Raw genomic sequence first — 27,658 nt, 5'->3', positions numbered from 1 at the left:
CCAACTGGCAGGGTCTGAAAGGGCAGCTTAGCTAATTCCACAGTGGACGCTGGCCCTGCTGGTGCGTGGTTCCCAGACTCTCTTCCCCGGATGACCTCCTCAGGAACCACTTCCTGGGTCATGCTGTCCCTCTGCAATGAGAGTTAGGTTCTAACTGGTTCCATGGGGCTGAAACTTGAACTCAGGCTCCTGAAGAGGACACTGGAAAGCTCTGGATCTTGTTCATCCCTGCCGGTCTCCCAAGGTGACACGTGTCCCCCCTGCTCACACCTGTTGGGAATGGACATAGAGAGGGAGCACTTCACTTCCCAGCCAGTGGTTCCCAAACTGCGTTCCTGGGAACCCCTCCGGGGGCCCACAGACAGAGCACCTGGAGGTGATCGCGGGGCCCAAATGACACAGCGAGAGGAGGACTGGCCCAGGGCACAGAGTGCTGGGTTCAGATCCTTTCTTGTCCCCTAACCTAGAGACACTTCCTCCCCGGAGGACCCTCAATTGCTCATCTGCCTGAGGAGGATTAACCCTGCCTGACCTGCCTTATAGGGCGGTTGCAGGGAGGAGAGCTGTGGAGTCTCCTGGGCAGTGTCATGGGAGGGGTCACAGGTTCAGGAATGTCCCTGAACCTAGGGCTTTGGGGCAGGAAGGGGGAGAGAGGCAGCCCTGTAGCCAGGGCACTGCCTCCTCATTCCCTACTTTCCTCCTCGGAGGCCCCAGAGGGGACAGAGCCATTACAGAGGAAGGACTTCAAGTCGACAAAGACAAATTGGCTTAATTGACCCAAATTAGCAGCAGGGACGCCCCGATGGCCCAGCTGCCGGTACATTTAATCACTGTCACCCTGTGTGGTCAGGGCCGGCCCCCTCCCCCAAGGCCATTAGGGTCATCTCCCCTAATGAAAGCCGCTTCTCTGGAGTGTCCTCTGTCAGCAGGAAGTAGGGCTGTGACTTTGGGGACAAAGACAGCCTTAGTGGCCAGGGGTCGGCGCGCCCTGCAGAGAGGAGCCTGGCTTCAGGAGAGACAGCCTGATCTGAGACGGGGCAGACCCGGGAGCTGGGGCTTCTTCCCAAGCCCCTCATTCTGAGCTCCACGGCCACCCCTTGGAGCAAGAGGGCTCCCCTGGGGCTGGCTGACCAGCGCACCTTCTCTGAGACGCTGCCCAACGCATGCTCCCTACAGAGGCTCACTGGCAGGCAGGTGGCCCAGGCCTCCAGACCGGCTTGGCTTCTCTCTTTCCACTTTCCACCATGACGGCTGGGGTGATGCTGGGGCGATGATTAAACTGGAGTCTCCTGCAAACCCTTAGAAGGTTTCTAGCTGGAGCCCTCCTTGGCCTCTGGTGACACGGTCACCAGAATCACTTTTGGCTGTTACTGCCAAAGTCCCACGCCAAGAGAAGGCTGGCAGGACACTCTTCCCCCTCCCCCAACCCCCTCCTGGTGTCTACCTGCTGCTTCGTGGGGACTCTCCCTCCTTCCCTTCCCGCAGCACCCACTGGGAGCTGGGCCTGGGCTCAGCTGGTCCCGGGCTCAGCTGGTCCCATGACCGGGTCACTGGTCTTGAGACCTCAGGGCCTCCAGCTCATAGCTGCCCCTCTCCAGCTGCACCTGTCTTTCTCTTGCTGGGAATCTCTCATCTGCCAGGACTGTCCTTGCATCACTGACAGAGGCTGTGTGGAAAGTACCCCGACACTCTGTGCACTCCACAGATCCTTCCTGGGCCCCTACTCTAGCCCCTGCCCCTCCCTTCCACAGGTCTGCCTTCCCTTAAGGACCAACCCTTCCCTGGCTCTTCCCTCATGCTTCTCTCCCCAGCCATCATTCAGGCCCACCTCCCTCTGACCGTATTCCTCTCTTCATCTCCATAAACACTGTTGGGTTCAATCTGGGTGCCGGTATTACAAAGCACAGACCCCCAAGGGTGGAGTCCATGCTAGGCTCAATGAGGCCAGAACATTCTCTCTCTCCCTCTCTCTCCAACTTGTCCATGGGCCACTTGAAAATTGGCTGTTAGAACTTGGAAACACAATTCCACCCTTTTCTCTATAGAGATAGTATTATCAATAGCAGCTACCTCCCAGGGCAGCCCACCAAAAAGCTGTTACTTATCATCCATCCCATAAATATTTATGGAGCATCTACTATGGGTTATCATGAGACTGAACAGTGGTTCTACGCTGGTCTGGGTCCCGGGACAGAGGACTAAGTGAGGGAGAGAAAGGGAAGGAGAGAGAAAGAAGCTTCCCTGCAAATCATTTAAAAATAGGACAAGTCCAATCATCAACACCTTTTCCACATGCCTCCTCCTTCCCAGGGCCCCTCTCCTCTGGGGCTTCCGAGTCTCCCCTCCCCAGTGGAACCCCCAGCACTGGGATGGCCCCTCTAGCTTCATCCCAGTTTCAGGGAGCTTTATAAAATGCAGGTTCCCAAGCTCCTCCCCAGCTGAATTAATCCAGAATTTCTGCTGGGTCCTGAGAGGGGACTCCTACTCTATTTCCACCCCCTCTACCACATTTAGAGAGTCTTGCTCTAGTTGTTGCTGTTGTTCAGTCGCCAAGTCATGCCTGACAATTTGCGACCCCATGAACTGCAGCACGCCAGGCTTCCCTGTCCTTTACCATCTCCCGGAGTTTGCCCAAGTTCATGTTCTTTGGAACAGTTCTCAAAGTCTCATATTTAGGGAGGAAAAAAACCCTGAATAACTTGCTAATACAGAGCTTTTTTTTTGAAACAGACTTTAGGATTTCTTTTAAATTAATTAATTAGGCTATGCTGGGTCTTAGTTTTGGCACTCGGGTTCTTTGATGTTCGTTGTGGCACGGGACCTTTAGTTGAGGCATGTGGGATCTAGTTCCCTGACTAGGGATCAAACCCGGGCCCCCTGCATTGGGAGTGCAGAGTCTTAGCCACTGGACCACCTGGGAAGTCCCTAGGCTTTAGTTTTTAGACCAGTTTTAAGTTCACAGCAAAACCAAGTGGAAGGGAAGTCCATATACCCTCTGCCCCTACACTTGTTCAGCTCTAGTAGCAAGCCTCAATCATGGCTTCCCTTTAGAATTACCTGGGAGACCAGACTGCACCCCAGACTAGTGAATCCGGAATCTCTGGGGCTGGGATCCAAGGCACTTGCATTTATTAGAAAGAGAAAACCAAATATTGTATATTGACACATGTGTGTGGAATCTAGAACAACAGTATGGAGGAACCTAGTTCCAGGGCAGGACCAGAGTGTGGACAAGTCGGGGGAAGGAGAGTGGGGGATAAATTGGGAGATTAGGCTTGACATATATACGCTACCGTGTGTAAAACGGATAGCTAGCGGGAAGCTGCTGTGGAGCACAGGGAGCTCAGCTCAGTGCTCTGTGATGACCCAGAGTGGGGACGGGGGTGTGTGAGGGAGGCCCGGAGGGAGTGGAATGTGTATACCCGTGGCTGATTCACTTTGTTGTACAGCGGAAACTAACACAACCTTATAAAGCAACTATGAAAAAGTGAAAGTGTCAGTTGCTCAGTTGTGTCTGACTCTTTGCGACGCTTTTTGACTGTAGCCCGCCAGGCTCCTTGGCTCCTCTGTCCATGAAATTCTCCAGGCAAGAATACTGGAGTGGGTTGCCATTCCCTTCTCCAGGAGGTCTTCCTGACCCAGGGATCAAATCCGGGTCTCCTGCATTGCAGGAGGATTCTTTGCCCTCTGAGCCACCAGGGTAAGCCCAAAGCAACTATACTCCAGTAAAAAGCAACACCTGACTGTGTAGGCAACCCTGAGAATCAGTGCTTGGGTTGTTCTATTTTTCACAGAAGCTTTCCCTTCCCTACCCCTGCATCCACAGATGACCAAAACTCATCCCTACCCTCTCTCCCTACTCCCCTCCACCTCTCTGTTTCTCCTTGGGACTCAGGTCCGTGCCTCCACGATGACACTGTTTCCATCTGCTGGGACCTGGGATGGCAGGTCCACACTTCGGTCAATACCGTGTGGTTCAGTGTGGTTACCAGAGGCTGGGGGCCCAAGGCTGTGCTCCAGCAGCAGGGGCTGGACTGGATTGCTCTGAAGCTCTTCCCATGGGGTGGGGTGGTCAGGAGTTCTGTAGGTCACCCCGTGGAAACCCTCAACTGCTGGGCCAGGGCCGGGTCCCAGCCTGGGTCCCACAGGCTCACGCTGAGCATGGGCTTCCATCCTCAGGTGGCTGGAAGGTGATTTCACATTTGTAACAATTACTCACTTAATTGGGTTCCAATTAAATCAGAGAGGGAGTGGAGGGCTGTCTGTTCCCCCACCTCCCTCCTTCTGCACATCAAAGAGAGTGCAGGGAGGATGACAAACGGGGCTTTGTGAATCTGGAACAGTCCTGCCTTCTTTCAGGGTGGGCGGGGCTGTCCTGGGCTGGGGCCCCTGCCCCTTGCTGAGCGACTCTCACGCCTGCATTTCTAACTGGTTGCTGGACTCCTTCAACGGTCCTAATGGGTGCTGGGTGCCCAGGCAAGAGCCGATTCTTCTTATGCGCTCCCTGCCCCTCAAACTGAGTAGGGTCCTAAAGAATCGGCGGCCAAAGTGAAGGGACCTCCCCCCATCAAGCAGCACCATCCAGATTCCTTCAATGGCAGAGCATCAGGGCCCCAGGGACAGGTTACAGATAGGCTCACCACGGGTCTCCAGGGCTGCCACCGGGTGACAGCGTGGGACAGATAACAGGGAGACACTGCTGCTCTCCATCCAACCAGCGGCTCTGCTCTGATCTACATTATATACCACCTGTACTCTATATAATAGGTGCATGCTGTGCTAAGTCGCTTCAGTCGTGTCCAACGACCCTTTGTGATCCTGTGGACTGCAGCCCTCCAGGCTTCTCTGTCCATGGGATTTTCCAGGCAAGAATACTGAAGTGGATTGCTATGCCCTCCTCCAGGGGATCTTCCTGACCCAGGGATCGAACCTGAGTCTCCTGAGTCTCCTGCGTTGCAGGTGGATTCTTTACTGCTGAGCCACCTGGGAAGCCCAATATGTTGTATAGTATAATGTATTATATGTTATATGTACTATGCATTTTTCTGGTTAAAAAAAAAAAGAAAATCAATGATTGAGTGCGATCCTATCACATCTCAGAAAAGGAAACAGACCCAGAAAGTGGAAGGGACTTGCTCATGTCCACACACCACCACCATTTTAGAGGTTAGGCTGCTTGGATCAAGGTCTGCTGGCCCTGATCTCACTCCCTAGTGGCCAGGAGATGGTGGCACTCCAGGGGCAGGAAGTGAGATGGGGATCGGATGGAAGGGTGAGCCAGGCTGGGGTCTTGTAGGAAGCACCTACCTCCCACCTCTGGCCTCTGCCCTCCAAGAGGGACCCCTCTCTGGTCCACCCTGGAAAGAGGCCAGGAGGTCATGGGTGGTGACCAGGGGCTGAGGCTGGACTCATGCCCACGGGGCCCTTTGGCTGGATGCCCTACTCCATGGAGAACCAGGTCATGTCTGGGGGCTTTGGTCACAGGAGCACCTCAAAGGGGCCACATCTACAGAAGGACATATGTCTGATCAGCGTTTGGAACACAGCAAGTATTAAAGAAAGCTTTGTAGAATGAAGGAAGGAAGGAATAAACAAAGCAGATCTCAGTCTAGGAAGCAAGACCTAGATTTCTAATCCAGGATGAAAGAAATGAGGCCCTGTTAGGGAGCAGGTTGCAGAACCAGGAAAGTTAGACTCAGAGGGGCTGCTGAATGCCCCCCGCAGCCCTGCCCAGAGAGAATCCCCTGGCACTCACAGTCTCTCCTGGGGAAGCCCCTAGTCTGATGAGAGAGGCACAGCATTCTCTGGAGGTGCCCCAGAGTGATGATGGAACCCAGCTGTCTCCTGGGAGAGTCTGCAGTCTGGTGGGGGTGAGGGAAAGGAAGGGAAAGATGCTGCTGCCTGGGGGGAGCTCCCCGTCTAATGAGAGACACACGTGGGCAGCCTCCTGCCTGAGGGAGGAGGCGAGCCTGGGGCTCAGAGGCCATGCACCCCTTCCTGGGTTTGGAGCGGAGGAGCATGCATCTGGGTGCCTGGCAGCAAGGTGCTGGGAGCTGCGGCCAGGCAGGAGGGGAGCCATCAACATTCCGGTCAGGCAGCCAGTGGCTGAGTTATTATTATTTCTTTTTTTTTTTGGAGCTACTTAGAGCAATTTACAGAAATCATTTAGGGGCCGTTTAGGGAGAAGAGAAAAGATGAAGACTTTTAAAGGCAGGGCCTGGGGATGGCTTTATGCAGATGGGCTTTGCAGGGATATGGAGAAGGAAGGAGAGTCTGGATTCTTAAAGGTGTGGGAAGGAGGGGAGGACTCCGGTCTGATAAATTTGGCTGGGAGCACCACCCCCCCCCCCCCCGCCCCCGCCCCAGGCAGCAGCCAGGGACTGAGAAAAAGGGATGGGTGGGGAGGGTGCCTTGAGCAGAAATGGCTGAAATGCAGGAGGAGGTGGGAAGGAGGGTCACGGGTGGGTGAGCCAGCCGCTCTGCCTCAGTTTCCTCTTCTGTAATCAGGACACCTGCAGGCGTGAACGAACCACACAGGGACCAAGCTGAATGGGTGTGTCACTTCTAGGATATTGGGGCCCAGGGGAGGGGCCCTGGGACCTAGAGCTGCAGACTCAGGAGATTAGGGCCTAGGGGAAGTGGGAGTCACAGTCTCTCCACCTCCTCTCTTCTGAGACCCGAGCCCATCACTTCACCTCTCGAAGCCTCAGTTTCCTCATCCATCCACATGACTGGCATGTCAACCTCACAGGTGAGGCTTACCTGTGATAAGGTCGTAAAGTGTAGCCATTTTTTCAACTGCCAGTGGCTCCAGGAGCCTTGGTCATGGTGGAGAACAGGGGGAAACTTCAGAGTTGAGGACCTGACTTTCAAATACCTGCTCCTCAAGCCCACCCCCAAGATGGAGAACTCACACTTCTAGGGCTGGACTAGGACAAAACTGGCCTTTCCCGAGCCGGGATCAGAGGCCTGAAGGGGATGCCTGGGGAATGCAGGGGTGTGGGTACGTGTGTGTGTCCACATGCACGTGATGTGGAAGACGAGTGGGGATCCTAGGGAGGGAAACAGAGGGAAAATGAGAAAACCAGCCATACATTTATCAAAGTCTTCCCCGCAGTTTATATTCAGGCTGTTTGTGATGTGATCATTGGAGACGGAATCTGGTTACGCCATGTAAACAGCATGCCGGCTGGCTCATCCCTTGGAAACGCTCCTGGGGAAGCTGAAGGTAGGGGTAGTGGTGGGGCGCTCTGATCTGTGACCAATCAGTTTCCTCTAACAGTGGCTGGCCGTGCTGACTCCCCCTCAACCTCAAACACCCTTGTGTAAAACCTCTGAAGACACAATAGCAAGCCCACTGGCCTGGGAGAAGAGACCTGGGCCTCAGGTCTGGCTCTGCCACTCCTGACTGCTGTGTGTGCTGGGCTAAGATCGGTCCCCTCTCTGGACCTTAGTCTCCCCACCTTCCAAATAGGGGTGTTTCCAGGACAAGAGATGCCGGGAGCGCCCATCTATCTCCCCTGACTTTTAGTATCTCCCCCCCACTGAGCGGCCCCTCTGTGCCACAGTCTAGAGAGGATTTCAGGGTGCAAACCAGCTTCCAGTGCATACAACAGGCGCTGATGGAGGGCCAGCTGCACGCAGGCACTGCCCACGGAGTTTCACACGCTCTCTTCCCTTTGGCCAGTACTTCAGCAGGGAGGGGACTGATAGCAATTCCTGTCTATCCAGCCTCTAGGCGGTGCTGGGCACTCTACACACATCGGCTCACAGCATCCCCGTGATCTGAGATGCAGGTGGTATTTGCTATTCTCCCACTTTACAGATAAGAAACCTGAGGCTTAGGGAACAGAAGTAACTCCCTCTGGGTTGGTGGCAGAGTGGGGGTTCCTGGCTGCCGTGCTGCGGACTTTCCACTGCTGTAGCAGGTGGGCAAAGGTCACCCCATGTGGCTGCTGGAACTCATGACACCAGATCACAGAGATTTTGGCACTGGTTGCATTCTCTGAAGTCCAGGTTAGCCAGTCTCTGGTTGCCTTCACCTCTGCCCCCCTGCACTGAAGTTATTTGCATCCTCTACCCACATCAGCCGGTAACCATATCTTCCTGCCACGTGACTGGTATTTGTCACAGTGTTTGGCCTGGAGCAGATATTCAAAAACCCACACTGAAGCAACCTGTACCTACTTTTTATTGAGCATGAACTACAAGCCAGGCTCCGCTCCAAGCACACTCCATGAATTAATTATTTGTTCATTACTACAACCCTATGAGGAAGGAACTCTTATTATCCCACTTTATAGGTGTGGAAACTAAGCCATGGTGTTGTGAAGTCATTTTCCCAAGACCTCAAAGCCAGGACATGGCAGCTGAATGTTTGAATGAAGGCAGGCAGGTTGGGGGCTTCCCAGGTGGCGCTAGTGATAAAGAATTTTTCTGCAATGCAGGAGACACAAGAGATGTGGGTTTGATCCCTGGGTCTGGAAGATACCCTGCAGTAGGGAATGGCAACCCACTCCAGTATTCTTGCCTGGAAAATTCCATGGATAGAGAGGAGCCTGGCGGGCTTCAGTCCATGGGATCCCAAAGCGTTGGACATGACTGAGTGACTGAGCACAAGAAGGCGGGAAGAAATAAACATCACCCGTCTGGTCCCTGTCATCCACTCGGTACCCAGATGTTTCTTCCTGGTGGTGCCCTGGGAAGAAACACTGAGAGGAGGGGAAGGAGCAACATTTCTGTTCATTCATTCCACACAATAGATGCTGAGCATCTCCTCTGGGTGAGGCACCAGTCCAGGTGTTGGGAGTACAGCTGTGAACAGATGTTGCCCTGTTCTCAGGGGCTTCCATTCCAAGGGGAGTGGGTGTCAGTTATGAATAAGCGGAGGAATAACTGTATAGTATGTCAGAAGGAGGAAAATAGAGCAGGGTCGGGGCAGAGGAAGGGGTGGGCAGGGCTGTTTTAAGTAGAGGGTGGCCCGGGAGAGCCGTTCTGGTAAGATGCACTCGAGCACACACCTGAAAGACGGAGGGGGTGGTGAGTCATGCTTCTGTGGGGCAAAAGGCCAGGCGGAGAGGTAGCGAGGACCTGAGGCTTGGTGCCTGGCATGGGTATGGACTGCAGAAGGGACAGTGCAGCTGGAGCTGAGTGGGGGAGAGGAAGATACGGTCAGAGAAGCATTGTCGGGAAAAGGGACAATCAAGTGGCCTTGTCTGCCCCGAAAGACTCAAGCTCTCTCTCTCAGTGAGCTCAAGGGTTCTGAGCAGGAGGTGACTTGATCAGACCTAAACAGGTCTACAGAATCTCCCAGTAGAAGGGGAAGGAGCTGAGAGCTGCTGCCTGCCTGAATGGGAGCCCGCAAGGCCAGCAGGCACCATGCCAGGGCTGGGGAGGAGCTAAGTGAGCTCCAGGCTGGGCAGGGAATCTCAGAGAAGGACCGCAGAGAGTCCCCAGGGCTCATAGGTCCCCAGAGCACTGAATCCTCACCCCAAAAATTACTTCTCAAGGGAGAGAAGGTGGTAGGGCCCTTGGGGATCACCCAGGCCTGCACCTTCCAGGATGGAGGCCACTTGCCATGTGTGGCTACTGAGCAGCTGAAACAGGGCCAGTTTGGAATTGCGATGAGCTGCTGATAGTGTAAAAGGCATGGGGGATTTCAAAGATGTAACACAAAGGGAAAACAAATGAATGTAAAAATCTTTGCATATTGAAATGATCGCTTTTTGAATATTATGGTTGGAATATACTGTTAAATTCATTTCACCTGTTTCTTTTTACTTTTTTATGTGATAACTAGAAAAACTGAAATTATATATGAGGCTCATGGTATATTTCTGTTGAACAGCACCGGCCCAGCATGGCAACCCTGGTCTCATGGGCAGGGAAGCTAAACCAAAAGGAGGAAAGGATTTGTCCAAAGGCAAGTAACTGGCTGAGAGAACACCCGAGGCAGAGGAAGAACCTGGTAGGACACTGGGGAGACGAGGGCCCGCTGGGTGGATTGGACATTTGAGGACTCCTAAGGGTTCATCACTTCATGGGGAATAGATGGGGAAACAGTGGAAACAGTGTCAGACTTTATTTTGGGGGGCTCCAAAATCACTGCAGATGGTGACTGCAGCCATGAAATTAAAAGCCGCTTACTCCTTGGAAGGAAAGTTATGACCAACCTAGATAGCATATTCAAAAGCAGAGACATTACTTTGCCAACAAAGGTCCGTCTAGTCAAGGCTATGGTTTTTCCTGTGGTCATGTATGGATGTGAGAGTTGGACTGTGAAGAAGGCTGAGCGCCAAAGAATTGATGCTTTTGAACTGTGGTGTTGGAGAAGACTCTTGAGAGTCCCTTGGACTGCAAGGAGATCCAACCAGTCCATTCTGAAGGAGATCAGCCCTGAGTGTTCTTTGGGAGGAATAATGCTGAAGCTGAAACTCCAGTACTTTGGCCACCTCATGCGAACAGTTGACTCATTGGAAAAGCCCCTCATGCTGGGAGGGATTGGGGGCAGGAGGAGAAGGGGACGACAGAGGATGAGATGGCTGGATGGCATCACCAACATGATGGACGTGAGTTTGAGTGAACTCTGAGAGTTGGTGATGGACAGGGAGGCCTGGCATGCTGCGATTCATGGGGTCACAGAGAGTCGGACACGACTGAGCGACTGAACTGAACTGAACTGAAGGGTTCGTGATGAATTATAAATGGTTATAGAGACTGAGTTCTGACTATTTTCCGTTGTTATTCAATAACTAAGTTGTGTCCAACTCTTTGCAACCCCATGGACTGCAGCCTGCCAGGCTCCTCTGTCCTTCACTGTCTCCCAGAATTCGCTCAAATTCATGTCCATTGAGTCAGTGTTGCTATCTAATCGTCTCATCCTCTGTCGCCCCCTTCTCCTTTTGCCTTCAATCTTCCCCAGGATCAGGGTCTTTTCCAATGAGTTGGCTCTTCGCATCAGCTGTCCAAAGCACTGGAGCTTCAGGTTCAGCATTAGTCCTTCTAATGAATATTCAGAGTTGATTTCCTTTAAGATTGACTGGTTGGCTCTCCTTGCAGTCCAAGGGACTCTCAAGAATCTGCTCTAGCACCACAATTCGAAAGCATCAGTTCTTTGGTGCTCAGCCTTCTTTATGTTCCAACACTCACATCTGTACATGACTACTGGAAAACCATAGCTTTGACTATATGGAGCTTTGTCGGCAAGGTGACGTCTCTGCTTCCAGGCCCCAACAACCATACAGGATGCTTTTGCTTTTCTTCCCATTTGCAGATGAGGAATCTGAGACTGAAAAGCAGGAGGAGTCAGCTCTGGGATCGGGGTCTCCACAAGCTTTCAGGCTGCAGGAGGCAGCAGAGGAAGAAGTTCAGGGGCCCCTGGGCTCTGTCAGAAACTTCTTACACCCCTAGATCTTATTTCTGGCAATGGCACCGGCTGCCTGCCATGATGGTATACAGGCAGCTTTTACGCCCAGCTTGGGGCTGCTGTGGAGGAGATGCAAATATTGAGATGCCATAGCCTTGATGGCCAGGTACCACCTTAGCATTGCGTGGGCTGGGGCTAGCTGCGTTCCCAGGAAGGCCTCCTCCACTCAGGGATGCAGAGGTCCCGAGAAGGTGGGGCGAGGCTTGAGACTGCTTTCCTAGGAAGGGAAGCCCTTCTGCTCTCTGGACTTCAGCTGCTAAAATAATAATAATAAACAAAAAAGCTCCAACTACTGAGCCACATGCTACAGACTCCCCATTTGCCATCCAATGTGGTGCTAAGTCACTTCAGTCGTGTCTGACTCTTTGTGATCCCATGGATTGTAGCCTACCAGGCTCCTCTGTCCATGGGATTCTCCAGGCATGAATACTGGAGTGGGTTGCCGTTTCCTTCTCCAGGGGATTGTCCCAATCCAGAGATCAGTATCTCTTACTTTTCCTGCATTGGCAGGTGGATTCTTTACCACTCACAGTACCTGGGAAGCCCGCCATCCGGTCTTACAGAGGCAGAAACCAAGGAGTAGAAAAAAGAGGTCAGAGCTAAGAGGTAGAGCCAGCTCTCAGATCCACCTCCCTGCTTCTCAGAGTGGGCCTTCTGCCATGTGGTGGCCCTTCTGATGACTTCCAGTGGTCATCCCCCATCCCAAGAGCCCTTACTCTCAGCCCCTGAGATTGGCTCCTCGAATACCTTCCTTAGCATTGCTACCATCTGCAAACTGCCCCCAGTCAAGTCACTGTTGTTTGATTGCTGCTTTGAATTGCTGCTTTGATCAAGCCACTCCCTCGCTCCACAATGCTCCACAGCTCCCTCGTGCTCCATGGAACACAGGGTCAAAGTTCTGAGAAATCTTAAGAGATCATCCAGGTAACCCTACACTTAGCCCCCTGGCCTGCTATTCCCTCACAGGCAGCTGTGGCTTGTTCCATGCTGGACTCAGAGCTGGTAAGCCGGGGACCACTTTTGTCCTGTGTTTCTGTCTCCCTCAGGGTCTTGAACACACAATGGATGCTGATCGATTAGTCTTGAGAGGCAGGATTCCTGAACTTGTTAAAGCCATCTGCAGTGGCATCTCCTCCCTGAAGCCTCCTCCAATTTCTCCAGCAGATTCACGATTTCTCCCTTCACGGACTCTGTATCCCTCCCAGCACATTCGAGGCAGAATTTCATCACAGTCTGTGCAGAAACGGCTCATCTCCTTGGGACACCACCTTAGAAGTTCCTCGTGGGACAGGACTTGTATTGTCTTCATTTTCACATTTTTAACACAGTGTCTGGCAGGTGCTGATAATATCAATAACAATAATACTGAGAACTATCATTTTCGGACACTCTGTGCCAGGAGCTATTCTAAATATTTGACTTGGAATAATGACTCAATCATCACAACAGCCCTCTAAGCTGGATGTTTTTATAATCATTTTCAGATGAGGAAACAGGCATAGTGGTTAAGCAACTGGCCCAGAAATCACAAGGGGATGGACAAAGCCAGGCAATTTGGTGTTAGAGCTCAGTACAGGGAGAGCGTGGGGGTGGAAAAAGAGAATTTTGAGCGTCAGGAGAAACCGGACAGCCGACTGCTGGCTCCAAGGGTGTCCAGCACAGGCCATGACACGTATCAGGTGCTCTGTTAGTAGTAAGTGATTGTGAAGGTAACTAGATAGTCCGATAGCTGCTCAGACCCATGTGCGTGGTCAGCGGGGCTGGGTGAGGAAGGGCTTCCCAGACAGGAAGGCTGCAGCCAAGTGGTGAGCCCAGTCCTTTGTGCCAAGCCAGCCTGGCCCCCACCCTTGCTTCTCATCTGACCACCCCCTCCAGTTCCAGCCCCCTTTGCCCAGCATCAGGCTTCATGGAAGGGCCTGGTGGCTGGCAGTTTTTCTCCCACAGAGAACAGCCACAGAAAATTTGAGATCATTTCTCTGCTGTGTTGGCAGCTGAGAAAATGGCAAAATTTCCTATTTCCTATCCAAGAGTTCCTTCCTATTGGACAAAGGCCCCACATGTCTCTCTCTTCCCAGGGGAGGCAGGGCAGGGGAGAGTGTGGGTCAGCCCGGGGGCAGTTCACCGTGTTGGCTAAGAGGCATGGGCTCTTGCAATCTTGTGGCGGTAGGGGGCTGGACATGGGAGGAGGAGGTGACCAACCAAACCCCGGCAGACATGCCATGGACAAGCAGAGGGGGTCAAAGCAACAGGTGATCTGGAGTCGCCCGTGGGACTTCTCAGAGATCTGGACAGACTGGGTTTGGCTGCAGCCCCATTTTACAGACAGGAGGCCTGAGCCCACAGAATAGGCCTATGGCCGCTGCCAATTTGGCCGGATGTGTCTGGAAGCCAGCCTTGCCAATCGTTGGGTGGTCTCTGCAGCAGCCTGCCCCCTGCACAACGTGGTCCTGCCTCTGACAGGATGGCCGCAGGATGGCAGGAAAGACAGTCACAGCCAGGATGGTGAGGGGCAAGGGGTTATAAAGAGAGCAGAGGAAGGTCCCTCTCTGTGGCGCCGGGGGTGGGGTCTCCACCCCTACAGGTCTGGAGCTCTGCAAGCTTGCAGCTCCCAGCAGCTCAGGTCACTCCCACTCCAAAGCCTGCTACGGCTCCCCATTTCACTCACCAGTTCATCTTCTCCCAAGGGCCTCCCTGCTCCCCTAACCTCCCTGCACCCTCCCCAGCCCACAATACCTCCCCCGTGCTCAGCCCCTCTGGCTCCCTGCTGTCTGGAATGGTACTCAGCCCTGCCCTAGGACTGGTCCCAGTGTGATATTCAGGCATTCGCTTAGTTTGTTCTCTTGCCTCATTCATGTCTGCTTAATGATACTTAATCAAGTGACCATTCGTTTAAATACTGCACAACCCCTTCCCACAGACTCACACACATGCTCACACACACTGGAAGCCCCAATTCCCATGCCCTACCTTTTTTCTTATTTTCCTTGGTTCTCATTGCCTTCTAACACATCATATAATTTATTTATCGTATGTATTTATTACTTGGGTTTCCCTTGTGGCTCAGCTGGTAAAGAATCTGCCTGCAATGCGGGAGACCTGGGTTCAACTCCTGGGTTGGGAAGATCCCCTGGAGAAGGGAAAGGCTACCCACTACTCCAGTATCTTGGCCTGGAGAATGCCATGGACTGTACAGTCCATGGGGTCACAAGGAGTCGGACACGACTGAGCGACTTGCACTTTCACATTTCTTACTATCTGCCTCCCTTCCCGGAGAAGGCAGTGGCACCCCACTCCAGTACTCTTGCCTGGAAAATCCCATGGATGGAGGAGCCTGGTGGCTGCAGTCCATGGGGTCGCTAAGAGTCGGGCACGACTGAGCGACTTCACTTTCATGTTTCACTTTCATGCGTTGGAGAAGGAAATGGCAACCCACTTCAGTGTTCTTGCCTGGAGAATCCCAGGGATGGGGGAGCCTGGTGGGCTGCCGTCTATGGGGTCGCACAGAGTCGGACACGACTGAAGCGACTTAGCAGCAGCAGCAGCAGCCTCCCTTCCACCTGCCCAGGAATAAGGCTCCAGGAGTACAGGACTTTTTGCTATATTCATGGATTAAGACCAAGTACCTAGAACAGTAACCACTAGCTGAATACTTGCTGAGAGACAAGGAAGACGTCTCTGTCACATGTATTTGAGTGACTGTATGTTCATTGACTCATCTGACAAACCGTCAAATGCCTACTTTGTTCCTAACATCTTGATAGGCCCCAGGGGATACAGCAGCAGGCAAGTGATCCATACCTTCAAGGTCCATCCAAGTTTACAGCCAGCAGGGAGGCCGGGCAGTGCAGTTTACAAAGAAGGCAAAACGAAAGGGTGGCAGGGGATGGTGGGTCTCTGTTCAACTCAGAATCTGGCGGGCTTCCGGGAGGAAGTGTGGATACACTCGGGCCTGGAGGCTGAGCAGGAGATGGGGTGGGAGAGTGTTCTGGTCAGAGGGAACAGGATGTACAGAGGCTCTGACATAAAAAAGAATGTGACTCATTTAAAGGACTGGCCAGCTGAGTGGGGTGGGATAGGTGGGCCTCACTCAGGTACATGGGTATGTGGCCGTCGGTCCCTGTCTGGGCTGATTTCCTATATGCATGAAACAGAGGGGTAGGGCAAGAAGACCTCCATATTCAGGGTCAGAAAACCTGACGGCAAGAGCTGGTGTGGCCAGGACTCCATTAGGCCTCAGCTTTGCCCTCTGTAAAATGGGATCATAGTTGCTGCCTTTACCTGGTGGCTGCTGGGAGAATCAAATATCGAGAAGCTAAACTCCAAAGAACTGTTGGGAGCCTCAAGCGTCCAGGTGAGTGCCCGTGACCGTGTGGGCGTGCGTTTGAGCGCACTGCACTGCCAGCTCCCACCGACACCGCTCTCCTGCCGTGACAAGTCTGCAGCATCATCTGTCCCAAGATGCCAAAAATACACTTGCTTCTGGCCCCGAGCCAGGCTCCTCAACAGCCTTGGAGGCTGGGGGGAAGGAGAAGGGAGGCCTGAAAAGTGGGGTCCTACAACTGCTGGGCCAATGAGGTCATCTTGTTTCTCACCATCCGACCCTCAACGTGCAGGAGGACAAAGGCCACCCTTGAGGGCTGGGGTAATGCCCCTCCCGTCAGATGGGGGCCTCTTGTCAGATTGGGGCCTCCCTCATCAGACTGGGGTCTTTCTGAAGATGAGAGTGTCTCCCTTGCCATAGGAGGCACTCCCTGTGGGCAGGAATCATTTCCCCTCTTCCCCCAGAATAGCAGTGAGGCTGTCACTCAATGTGACTCTGGCTGATTCTGTTTAAGGGCTGACCACCTCCAGGGTGGTGTCCCTGGGAAGGGGGTCAGGCTTAAGGGTGCCCTGGCTGCCTGTTCCCTCCCAGAGTGAGGGGCCCGTCCTATAGGGTCTGATGATGTTCAGACCTGGATCCTTGGATGAGATGCCTCTGAGAACCTGGGCCATTTTGAGCATCATCCTCTATCCAGGTGACTCTCCTAGCCCCAAGGATCCTAAATGGTGGGCTCAGGAAACAGACACAAACTGAGAAATTCCTCCAGCAAGCACACAGCCTGCCCACTGCCCTACAGCTTGAACGGACCAGGAAATCACACAAGAGAAGAGAGTAACCAGTTGTCCACCCTCATGGGCCAAAAAACGTGTGGGCGAGAATGAAGCAGAAAGGACTCAAGTTTGATTAAAAGCAGAACTTTGCAAAAGCAGATAATTATCTAGGTAATTTGGACAAAAAATTTTTTCTTCAATTACCTTTTCTTTTTTTTTCTTTTTTTGCACTGAATTATTCATTCTTGCATTCATTCATTTGTGTAACAAGCATTGAATAATCCAGGTAATTGCTTCCATTTTCCACTTCATCCTGCTGGGTTGTCTGCCAGCCAGCAGGGCCTGGGGTGGAGGTGTGGGAAGGCGGAGCTGGGGAGGTGGTGGTGGATCAGAAAAGGGTGAACACAGCAGAGGAAAGGAGATAATGACTTCTGGACACTCAGCCTGTCTCCCACGAGGCCACACCTATGTTAGGGCATCCTTCCCCACCCTGGCAGCCCTGTGATCCTTCGGAGATGGATGCGGTAGCTGACAGAGCGTTGGTGCTCCCTGATACACTGCCCCATCCTTGGGGACTGCTGGAGTATGGCATCGCCAGGTGAATTGATGATAAGGAGGCCCACTTTTCATTTAAAAAGACAGAGCAGGAAAATAGAAAAAAAAATTTCCAAAAAACAAAAACACAACAAACCCACAACTGGTTCATTAATCTCTTATTAAAATTCTGTGCTGAGCACTGGCAAAGAAGAAGTAAAGACCTGGGGAGGGGCCAGAGAGGAAGAATCGTATCCAGTCGTTAGCATCCGTGGCTGGTCTCCAAGGATGGGAAGACCAGGGAGGTGACCAGAGGCTTCTCCGTGGCACAGCCAGTGAACTGGAAGGGGGGCAGGCTGGGCATCACCTGCTGTCACTCGGCAGAGGAGAAAAACAAGACTTGGAGGGAGAGTGACTGTCCTGTGGCTACACAGCAGGTGATGACCAAGTCTGGATTTGAAGCCCTATCTGTTGGATGCTGGGGACTCTGATTCCAGACTGCCTCAAATGTCAGAATCAGAGTCTTTTTTCTCCTCTCCCCAACTGGACTTCAAGCTCATGAAGAGGAGTTGACGACTAGGTTTTGAGCCCATCCACGTGCCCTCTGGAGTACTTGGCAAGGCTTGTTAACACTACTGGTGCTTGATTATCTTGACTGTGTGGGACCCGAGGCTAGCTTGAGGCCAGAAGTGTATCTTTGCACGAAGCCGAAGCCGCAGACAGAGGGTATGACAGAGGAGGTGGAACCTCTGCCACGGGGCCAGGAGCAGACTGCCAGTCTCGAAAGCTGGACTCCGGCGCTAGTTCTGCTTCCAGAATGAACTGGCAGGATGACCTTGGCTGGTCCTTGCCCGAGTGTCCATTTCCACCTCCACACGAGGGCTGGGTTGAAGCTTCTGCGATCTCTTTTAGTTTCAGGACATCACTGTGGGCAGGGCAACAGAGACCTCCTCCCCCGGCTTCTCCATCCCTCTGCTCTGGTGCCTCTCTGGGTCTCAGTCTGCAGCATCACAAGTACTCACAACTGATCTCAGGCTTGAGGGGTCTATCGGTTTCAGACAGGCCCCCACTGAGGACCCAGGAGATACCCAGGTCCCGCCCTGGTATTCCAAAGTGGCCTTACCTCCCGCAGCCAAGCATTGAGCTATCTTCAGAATGGATTCCAATAAAGCTCATTTTCTGCCACCAAGTTTATAACACATCCCCACCTACTGGTCTTAAATGTTAACAAGGCTGTGTTGTGTAGGGCTCCATGTGGCCTGGAAGATGGGTGTGTGTGTGTTGGGGGGTGCAGGGGAGCATCATTTCTCACTTCCAGCAGCGAGGGGGCCTCCCAAGGCCAGCAGTGACCCTGTCCTCCTGCCACGTCCTTCCTGCATCTCCAAAGGAGCCCAGAGCTTGGGTGATCAGTGGGGTGGCGAGAGCACAGATACAGCCTGGAAGAGAAGTCAGGCTGGTCACCACAAAGGTGAGGACAGAGGCACTTGGGATCACGTACTCGGAGCATCACGAGACATTACCTTCACATCTGTGTTATGTAACATGTCACCCCAGACATGTGTATCCTGTATACGCCACTTAAGGGGTGTGGTACAGCCCTGCCCCACCCCCTTGCTCTCTCCCTGGTGTCTCTGTCTCTTCCCTCTGCCCTCTTATGCTCCACACCCCAGAGCTCCCTTTGCAATTAATATTGTGAGAACCCCACAATAGAGTTGTCTTCCCACATCATTCATCTCTTCTGAGTGCCTACTATGTGTCAAGAACTGGAGAGTTGGGCAAAAATAAGACATGGCTCCTGCCCTAAATGCAAGTATGTGGGGATCAGGAGGGGTACACATATAAATATTACCATAAATATGCCCACACATACCCTTCACACACACACACACACACACACACACACACACACTGCTGTTCCTGAGTGCTGGGAAGGCAGCATGAGGGGCCAAAGCAGCACCAGAAAGAGACCAATTATTTCTGTTGGGGGTTTGATGCTGATGAGAAGCCAAGGAGTAATCTAGGCAAACTCCCTGGAGGAGGTGACATTTCAGTTGGGCTTTGAAGGCAAGGTAAGGATTTCTGGAGGCAAGGTATTCCAGATAGAGAGGGGCTGGTGGGTGCAAAAGCAGAAAGGCAGAAAGGTGAGAAGAATGATATCTCAAAAGATGCACAGAGGATGAAGAGAGGACAGTACCAGAGAAGTGACGATGTAAATTGAGACATGAACAGAAAAGGCTTTGTATGTTAAGAAGGCAAAGGGTATATCCTTGATCGTATAGGCAGTGGGGAACCAGTGAGGGCTACTGAGTGGGAAGCTGACATAATCAGTCCTTGAATAGGTTAAACCACCACCATGCCTTACTAAACTCCTATCCAAACTAAAAATGGAGTAGAAGGCCTCCGCAGAGAAGTGGCCTTCTCAGATGCCTTCTGGCAGAAGCCTTGACGGTGACAGCAGAATAGGGACTGCCACCCCCGGGGCTGAGCTGGGCCCTGAAAGGTAGCAGGACGCTGTTCCCAGACGCCATTGGCCCGGAGTCTTGACAGACAGTGAGGATGGGAGGGATGGGCCAGAGGCCACACTGCTTGGGAAAGATGGGGAACATGAGAGAGGCAGCCCAAGGTCACCCCACTCGATGGCCCCAGAGTCAGAAACCCAGGCTATTTGGCTCCCAGTCTGGCTGTGTGGTAAGAGCCCTGCGGCCTCAGGAGCCTGCCAGGCATGAAAAGCTGCAATTGCACCCCCACCTCCACCCCAGCATCTTCAAAGAGCCCAGAACCCAACCAGCTTGAAATGAGACTAAATCCATGTATCCTTTTCCTGATAGAGGCATGCTTCTGGTGGGCGGGTTTTAGGTATTCTGAAGGAGGAAGGCCCAGGGGAGATGATATTTTGGGGGGAGGAACTTTGGCCTTATCCATCTGGGGGTGGTTCCCAAGCTTTGAGCATCTGCTGGTACCCTCCCCTAAGGAAGTGGAGACTGAGGCTTGGGATGGGGATTCAGGAAGAAACTTGGAAAGGGAGACAGAAAACCAGGAGGGGGAAATGCCTGCTCCATGGGGGGACCCTGCTCCATCTCCTCAAATTGCTTCCTTCTGACCACCTGTCTAGGGTTTCCCTGGTGGCAGTGGGAAAGAACTCGCCTGCCAAGGCAGGACGCTAGGGTTTGATCCTCGGGTTGGGAAGATGCCCTGGAGAAGGAAGTGGCAACCCACTGCAGTATTCTTTTCTTTTTTCAGCAAAATGTGTCCACGTTATATTTTTCTCTTTTTTAAAATCTATTTTTAGTTGAAGGATAATTATAATATTGTGATAGTTTCTGCCATACATCAACATGGATCAGCCACAGGTATACATATATCCCCTGCCTCTTGAGCCTCGTGCCCCATCTCCCACTCCCTCCCACCCCTCTAGGTTGAAACGGAGCCCCGGTTTGACTTCCCTGAGTCGCACAGCAAGTTTCCCCTGGCTGTCTATTTTATATATGTTAGTGTGTATGTTTCCACTCCAGTATTCTTGCCTAGAGAATCCCAAGGGCAGAGGAGCCTGGCAGGCTACAGTCCATGGGGTTGCGAAGAGTCGGACATGACTTAGCGACTGGACAACAACAAATCACCTGTCCACCCAGACAGTGGTGGTGGGTGGGACAGAGCAGAAAAAGCCCACCGCCTGCCTGCACTACTCCAGAACTAACTGAGCACAGAGAAGACACCGATATCTAAGAAGAAGGCAAGGTAGATAGATTTACTCCAAGAGAAGCAAAGCCAGGACACGGAGGCCCTTCTGGAGCTGGGGTTTAGTAAACAGGTGAGATTCTAGCAGGTGAGGGAGGCCAAAGGATTCTTAATAGGAGGCTCAGGGGTGAGGAAGGTGCACCGTGGGAACCTATTGAGAGTGTCTGAGCTGCCTGGAGGTGGGACCCTCGCTGGGCTTTTGGAAGGGAATTCTGGTAGCAAGACACAGGGGGTAGGGGCAGAACCATGCCTAGACCCAGCCTTGAGCTGTGTTTCCTTCCTACTGCACCCCCAAATGCCCTGGGAACAGACCACAAGTACAGCCCCTGAGGTTCCAGTGCTCAGACATCCAGAGGACCCCCTCCCCATCTCCCCCCCACCCACAGTCTTGCACGCAGAGCCCCAGATTTCTTGTTCCCAGCTGCGTTCCCCCAGCCCATTCTTCTGATAAAGCACTGAGGTTGGCTGTTCTTGGTGAAATGAACGCAAAATAGCTCCCCCCCCCGCCCCCCACCCTGAGCCATCCCCTTCCCCTGAAGCCGGGGAGAATCAATCTACTAGTAGAGGGAAGTCAGACCGTTCCCCACCCACTCCTAGCCTCAGGAGCCTAGATTCCCAGAGCCTGTTCCTGTTATTCTTTCAGGGTAAGAGAGGCCGCTGGTTAGAGACCTTGGCCGCGCTTGGTCAGGTTCCTAGGAACCGGGTCGACGTGGGCAAAAGCTGAGCGCGGCACATGGATGGTCCTCCGCCCATGCGGAGAGCCCTCCGCCCCCTCTATCCTAGCCCCTCTCCAGGCTGGCCAGGCTCACCCCTCGGCGTGGGGCAACCAGGTCCCCCATCCCCTTGCGGGTTGGCTAAGGGTGTCCCAGCTCCGCTCGTCTCCCGTTGGGAGGGTTCGGAGCGTCTCTTTCTTCATTCTTCCTCCCCACCTCCAGCTCTCTCCCTCCCTGCTTGGTCAGCGCCCCTGACCTCCTGGAGCGCCTCCAGCTTGCGCAAGGCCCGCTGCAGCCTCCTTCCGTCGGATCTGAGTTCCCACTCCGGGGGAGGGGGGGTGCTGTTCCGCGACCCTCGGGCCCGCATCCGTATCCCTGCCGTCCCACTGCCAAAGCGCGCCAACCCCGGCTCCTCCCTCTCCCACCCCCTTTACCGCGGAGCCCGAGGCGAGCCTGGGGAGCAGACGCAACAGATTGCAGAACCCGAGCGAGAGAGAGAGCACGGAGTCCGCTCCCTCCGCCCGCCGCCCCGGCCTGCACCCGCGGCCCAGACCCCCGCCCTCCGGCTGGGCTCAGCCGGCCATTTAGATGCAGCTCACAGGACGGCGGGCGAGCGAGTCGCGCGGCTCCCCGGGCCCCTGTCAGTCCACTCCCCTTCTCCAACACCGCCGCAGGGAGCGAGGCAGTGGGCGGCGCGGCTCCGCACCCGGCTGCGCGCCAGTGGCGGGGTAGACACAATCCCCGCGGACCCCAGCAGCTCCCCGGGGCCCCGCCGGTTGCCAGGTTGGGAGCGACGGGAGGGGTGGCCCGGACGCGATCCGCCGGATCCCTCGGGTCCTTTTAGATTTCCGTGGGTGGACACGCCCCCAAGACTCCCGGGTTTGGACCTTTCTTTCTAATCCGGAGAGGGTTGAAGGGATACCCCCGCACCCTCCCGCCCTTTTCCGGGGCCGGATTCGGCCCCCAGGGCGGGGCTCGCAGCCTCCGCTCCCGCCAAAGGGTTTGCGGGGGCTAGAGGTAACTCGATCTGCAGCCCGAGATGCTAAGCTGGGAGCGGCGGCTGCGAGCCCAGGGGGTGGAGGTTCGTCTTCTCCGGGCTCCTGTCTGCAGGCTCCAGCGGTACCCGCCGCATCTTCACTCCCGAGTCCGCGCCGCGACACTTACCGTGGGCGAGCAGCGCCGAGAGGCAGAGCAGGGCGGCGCCGCCGCGGCCCGGCATCCCTGGGGCCATGGCCGGCCGAGGAAGGGGCGGCAGGGGGCAGCGGTCGACGACGACTTGGTCCTAGGCTGGGCTTGGTCACATCCAACTTCAGGTGGCCGTGGGCGCCCGGCTGTCTCTGCTGAGGCTCCGGGGGCCAGGGAGTGCAATTGGGGGTACTTTGAGGGGAGGGGGCGTCCCAGGCGCCGCGGGCTACACCCTCAGAACTGGTGGGGGCGCCGCTCGGGGCGGGAGGAGCCTCTAACTCCCCCCGTCTGGTGCCCCCTGCAGGATCAGTGCGGCTAGTAGGGGGGGAGTCGCACGTGCGGGCCCCGGGCCGGGTGGCCACTAGCGTCTCGCAGCCTTGCCTAAAGCCCAGTGTCCGTTTCCCCAGCCCCGCGGCCCAGCTCGAATCCGAACTCGCTGGAGGGTGTAGATTTCCAAAGCAAGCCCCAGTTTCTTCGGCTTCGGTAGTAACCCCACATGGATAGCGCGGCTTTCTTCCTCCCGAACAGCCTGCAACAGCAGCAGCAGCTCCAGCATAAAAATCCCAGGTTAGGCGCAAATGAATAATTTCTTTCGCAAATGAAAGAGAAAATCCAAGCAACTTTAATCCATCTAGAGAAGGAAAAGTTTCCGCGCAGTGCTGAGACCGGCGGCGCGGGTCGCCACGACCCTAGACAACGCCCGCACTGAGGGCCCCGGGTTGGGCGGCCAGCGGCTGGTCCCCTCGCCGAGCTCCCTTGCTTGGCTCTCTCTCCAGTCTCGACCAGGGCCCGGGCTCCACACGGGCAGGCTCAGCGCCGCCTGCCCGGGCAGCGGCACCGCGGCTGGGGCGAGGGTGGGGCGGCCGGAACGAGCTGCCCCATGAAGATGGGGTTTGGAGAAGCTACAGAACGGGAAGGCGGGCTACATCGCCCGAGCGCCGACTCCAGCCTCCTGGCCGCGAGCGTAGTGGGATGGAGAGGGGTTCGGCCAGCCCGCGGCAACCCCGGGTCGCCTCCCTGTCCTCCCGGGTCTCGCTGTCTCAGCCGAGGGGCGCGCTGCTCCGCCGCGCTCCTCGCCTTCCCCGGGGGAGCCTGCACAAACCTTGAACTTTTCCGGGGTTCAGAGTCTCCGACGCCTCCTTCTCCCCGCCGCCCCCGCCCTGCCCCCGGACGCCCGAGGTCTCGGTGCAGCCGGGCATCCGCTCGTGCTCTCTCTTCCTCTCTCGGAGTCAGTTTGGGTGAGCGGAGCGCCGCGCCAGCCTGGGCTGCGGGCGGCGAGACCCGGGCGCCACGCCAGGGGCCGGGGCACCGGGCGCCGGCGCAGCCCGCGGCCGGGGAGGCGGCAGCTGGTGCCTACCGGGCCAAGCGGAGAGGAGGTGCCGGCAGGAGGGCCGGCTCCCCATGGACGAATGTGGGGGTGGGGGGAAGAAAAATCAAGGAGCAAAAAGGAAGAGGAGGTGGGGGGGGGGGAGGCACAGTTGCACGAAGCAGCCGCCGCCGCCGCCGCCGCCGCCTCCTCGGCGATCGCGCCGGCTGCTCCGCCGTAAATGACTCGAGAGAGACACACACACTAGCGCTCGCCCGCCCTCCTCCCCCGTCCGGGATCGAGCGCCCACCCCGGCGGCGGCAGCGGGCGCCGAGCCGGGCGCGCTCGCTCCGCTGCCCTCCCCTCTCAGATTCCCCGTGGTCACGTGGCCTCGGAGCGCGCGGCCCACGACTGGCGCGCCACGGAGAACCCCCCACCCTCGCTCGAACTCCCCCTCCCCGGTCCACGTGTCCATTCCGCATTCCCAGCCTGGGGGCGCGCGCGGTTCCTTAATGAGACTTGGGCTAGGGCCGACCTCGCGATTCCGCGGTTTTATTTTTTTCCTCCCCAGTGTAGGCTAGCGCTGGGGCCCGAGTGGGGCCCGCCGGCCGGCTGCGGCGGTCGCGTTTCGCCCCGGGTAGACGCCAACCGCAGCCTCCCGCTATCCCTTTTCAAAGGATGCTCGCTCTTCGCTGGGCGTCAGAGCCGTTTTGCAGCCTCTCGGCCAGATGCGCGGGGCGAGGGTACCCTATCCACACCCCCAGAGTCTGGGCGTGGGGTCTCTCCAGAGCTCCGGGTAGCAATCAGCCTGGGCGCCGCGCCCAGCTTCGTTTGGGGATGGGGTCCGGGGCGTCGGTCCCCGGAAAACCTCTGCGTTGCTGGGGATGGAGGGGGCGCGGAGAGGAGGAAACGTGCCTTCCCACAAGTTGTTTTGCAAACCTTTAAAGGGACGTGGCGTGGGGGTGGGGAGCTGCCCTCCTGCACACTCACCCAGGCACCTGCTAATGGGGGGTGGGGAGCGGGGCTGGGGTGGCGTTCTCTCCCACCGTCAGGCCCGTTCCATTAGAGCGCAACCCAGATCAGACCAGACAAGTCAACCGTCAGCTGTCAGCCAGGCATCAGATCAATAGAAATGATTTTACAGCCTCGTTGGGTATCAAGCCCCAACACTCCAAGGGCTGGGTCTCAATCCCACTCTACTTTGGAGGAAGTGGGTCTTCAGTCCTATGGACATAGCTCTTTTGGGGGTGGGGGCGGTGGTGTATGGACCTTTAGGGTCATCCCCCCACCAAAGTTCTTCACCCATCCTGACTGAGAATGTGGGTAGAGGCAGGTCAGAGCAAGGCCCCCTGGGGCGCTTCCTCTCTGTCCTTCAATCTGCTTGACTGGTCCTAGATCTCCAACACAGTGAGTTTCCTTTTTATCTAGAAAAGTGGCATCTCCTGTTTGGAAAATGGGCTTGGAGGGGTCTCAGAAGCCTTCCTCCTCCCCGCCTGCTGGCTGTGGCTCCTCAGCTTGGTACTGGGACCTGTGGAGAGCGGCTCCCCACCCCCCACATCTGTCTGGACCTCTGAGGTGCAGCCTGGGGCCGGCTGGCCTGGCCCTTGGAGGCCCTGGGGATGGAAGGTGCTGGAGTCGTCAAGGCAGGCGATTCTCATTAGGCCCCTAATGCCTGCTGGCAATTAATGTCACCCAAGGGCTTATTAACCATCCCACTGAGAGGCGAGCCAGCAATCAGGCTCTGTACGGGAGAAAGGGGGAAACAAACTGCCTCCTGAGACCCTGCTGGGGTAGAGGGATGGGGGGGCAGGGAGGTCTCCCACCTCTGCCCACCTCCCCCCAAGGAAGGGGCCCAGTCCAGAGGACAGACATGTTTGCTTTTCTGAGCCGAGGACCCACTTTCCCCAGGATGTGGATCAGCAATCTCAGCCCACTCTCCTGGCCTCCTCTGGAGACTGGGCACTGAGCTCGGTATTCTGGTTCTTCTCTCCACTCCCTGCCACCTGCAGCCCTTAGGTAACAAGAAGCTAGTCTCCCTTGGCCCACTCAGGTTCCCCTGCTCCCTCCTTCCCTCTCTCTGTCCCTACAAGAGATGGTGCATATTTCTGATGTCAAGCCCCAGCTCAAAACAGTGAGCAAAACAGACCTAGCCTGTCCTCATGGACCTTCCATTCTGGGGGTGGGGGAAAGGCAGACACTAAGCATGGAATTGATTACAGCTGTGATAAGATATGCTGCATAAAAACGTATGCATTTTTTGCTCATCTTACAGAGAAGACTGAGGCCCAGAGTCAGGGAGGGTTGTGGGGAGGCAACTCGCTGTCATCAGAGAATGTAACTTCAACCTCAGATTCTTCCAGTTACCTTCTATGTGGGTCCACCTTCATGGGCCCTGGAATAGTCCTAGCCTCCTGCCAGGCAGCTGGGCTGAGGTTGGGCCCAGTGCCCTGCATGGATGCCCACCAGGGACCCACACAGAATCTGGCCCCCACTTCCTCTTCTGCCTGACTTGCCACCATGGTGGGCCTAGTGACATCTGCCCCTGTTTTGCAGGACCCCTGCCCATAGAAGAGGACTTCCCAGGTGGCACTAGTGGTAAAGAACCGGGCTACCAATGCAGGTAGACATAACAGACGTGGGTCCCATCCCAGGGTTGGCAAGATCCCCTGGAGGAGGGCACAACAACCCACTCCAGTATTCTTGCCTGGAGAATCCCATGGTCAGAGGAGCCAGGCGGGCTAAGGTCCATAGGGTCACAAAGAGTCAGAAGCGACTTAGCATGCATGCACGCCCATAGAGGAAGATAGGACAGGCCAATGTGGGCCTGAGGGAGCTCACCATTTGTGCGGGGCTCCTGGGATCCCCCTGGAATCCTAGTCTGGCTCAGCTGGGGAGGAGCTCAGGGATTTTCTAAGCTAGCTCTCTCATTTTACAGCTGCAAATACCTTCATTTTCTTAAATACCTTGACTTTTTTTTTTATTGAGCTCTAAATTGTGTGTGCAGCATTGTGCTAGGTAGCAGAATACATAAGTGGAATAGACAGACAAGACCCCAGTGGGGAAGTTCAAGGGCTTAGTTCCACAAACCCATATTGAGCGCTGAGTCCTATTAATAGCTAACATTTACTGAGTGCTTTTTACGTGTCTGGTGGCTCAGATAGTAAAGAATCTGCTTGCAATGCAGCACTACCTGGGTTCAGTCCCTGGGTTGGGAAGATCCCCTGGAGAAGGAAATGGCAACCCACTCCAGTATTCTTGCCTGAAGAATTCTATGGACAGAGGAGCTTGGTCGGCTACAGTCCATAGGGTCCCAAAGAGTTGGACATGAAAAAGGACTAACACTTTCACTTTCACTTTTTACTTGCCAGGCACTGTGCTGGGCATTTCATGCGTTATCTGGACCCTGTTAAGTAGATACTACTACTTTTTACTATTCTTACTGCTGTTTTTCAGATGAGAAAGCTGAGGTTCAGAACAGGTAAGTTTCTTGCCTAAGGTCACACATCTGGAAAGTAGCTGAGCCACAGCTCAAATATGTAACCCACTGAATCACTTTACTATGAGGTGTAAGATCCCAGGATTACATAGATGACAAAGCTACCACTCCTGGCTGGAGGGGGTACAGTGAGTAGCCCTCCTTTGTGACTCCAGCATCCACAAGTCGTTCAG

The 27,658-nt window shown here is 55.0% G+C and overlaps 1 protein-coding gene across 1 annotated transcript in view; it reads right to left on the bottom strand.

Annotated features, from left to right (window-relative positions):
• Positions 1-24,276, bottom strand: part of TMEM132E (transmembrane protein 132E) — a 61,836-nt gene extending 37,560 nt beyond the window's left edge. The window contains exon 1 of the mRNA XM_044939544.2: positions 22,663-24,276. Within this exon, the coding sequence (XP_044795479.1) occupies positions 22,663-22,729 (67 nt within the window). The 5' untranslated portion in view covers positions 22,730-24,276. The remainder of the gene's footprint in view (positions 1-22,662) is intronic.
• Positions 24,277-27,658: the final 3,382 nt, after the last annotated feature.

Source organism: Bubalus bubalis, chromosome 3, assembly GCF_019923935.1.
Source record: "Bubalus bubalis isolate 160015118507 breed Murrah chromosome 3, NDDB_SH_1, whole genome shotgun sequence".
NCBI classification, from domain to species: domain Eukaryota; kingdom Metazoa; phylum Chordata; class Mammalia; order Artiodactyla; family Bovidae; genus Bubalus; species Bubalus bubalis.
The sequence above is the reverse complement of the archived record's forward strand: the minus strand, read 5'-3'. Positions and strand labels throughout refer to the sequence as shown.